This window comes from Penaeus monodon, chromosome 30 (assembly GCF_015228065.2).
Source record: "Penaeus monodon isolate SGIC_2016 chromosome 30, NSTDA_Pmon_1, whole genome shotgun sequence".
Lineage (NCBI taxonomy): Eukaryota > Metazoa > Arthropoda > Malacostraca > Decapoda > Penaeidae > Penaeus > Penaeus monodon.
This window is the reverse complement of record NC_051415.1, coordinates 34,055,953-34,057,048: the sequence shown is the minus strand read 5'-3', so window position 1 is coordinate 34,057,048 and position 1,096 is coordinate 34,055,953. Positions and strand designations below refer to the sequence as shown.

The following is a 1,096-nucleotide window of genomic DNA, read 5'->3' as shown; positions in this document are numbered from 1 at the left end:
AAAATGTTTGAAATGCAGTTTACCATAAACTCTTTTACATAAAAGAATACAAACATGTACACAAATTATTAACAGAATATTAACAGTGTACAAATGTCTGCCAAGAGCAACATATATAAATTGTTACACAACATGATTACCATAATCAAAACATAACTGTTTTTCCTCCTTGTCTCCCACTTTCTCCACCCTTAACCCTTACACCATACCATTTGAACATTTTTAATCCCTTGAGCCAAGGTTCCACTAGCTTTATCTGACCCTGATGCCAGACTCAAGACAGGAAATGTCACCCTTTTGGCCAGGCCTAGGCACAATCCCGGAGGACCAGACAGGAGCCAGACCCTGAGTATTCTTTACCCAGATCATACTATTTTTATCCCAGTGATGGCCTATTGCCTATGATGGTCTTAGAAATGTCTTCATATAATTAAGTAGCTATAACACCATTAAAACCATTTTGAAGCCTGCCTAGGCATGCCAAGCTCTGTGAAAAATAACAATAATGAAACCTGAAGGTGCTAAGGGAAAGCAGCTAATGCTTAGGTTCCACTTTTCAATTGTGTCGTGACTTCGTAACAATAGTCACCAAACTTCTGAGATGACTAAACAATGCTCTAGGGCTGGCTTGCCTATTTCCTCATATAGCACATTAAGGCCTGGCCAAAATGGAGATAATTCCAAACTTGAGTCAGATAATGCCAGCTGAACCATGGCCCTCGCCCTCTCCCTGTATGCTCCTCTTCACCCAATCCACATCTCTTCACTCCCTTTCCTCTATCGCTAGCCTCTCTTACTCACCTGCTCATGATGGTATCTGGCCACCTTCTCGATCTCCCACCGCACAGCCTGGGAGTCCCTGTCCCAAGGGGCATAGTACACCACCAATGAGATGTCAGTGGCCAGCAGGCGCTCAGTCAGGGCCACAATATCCCCTGTGTGGAAGTCCGAAACCAAGGAGTGTCTCGGAAAGAAGGGCTGGGCGGCAGGTGTTGTCTGGACTAACGGACCTCTGCTTTGGTGTGGGGAGTTGGTGGGGTCAGGGATTAGAAGGAAGAGAAAAAAGGGTTGGTTAGATACTCTTAGCGCCATGGCC

General features: G+C 45.0%; 1 protein-coding gene across 1 annotated transcript in view; it reads right to left on the bottom strand.

Moving 5' to 3' along the window:
* The window catches only part of LOC119592739 (thioredoxin domain-containing protein 11-like), a gene marked incomplete at its 5' end in the record, with an annotated part of 15,463 nt that overhangs the window by 11,221 nt on the left and 3,146 nt on the right, over nucleotides 1-1,096 (bottom strand). The window contains 1 exon segment of the mRNA XM_037941675.1: nucleotides 802-1,015. Coding sequence (XP_037797603.1) covers nucleotides 802-1,015 — 214 coding nt within the window.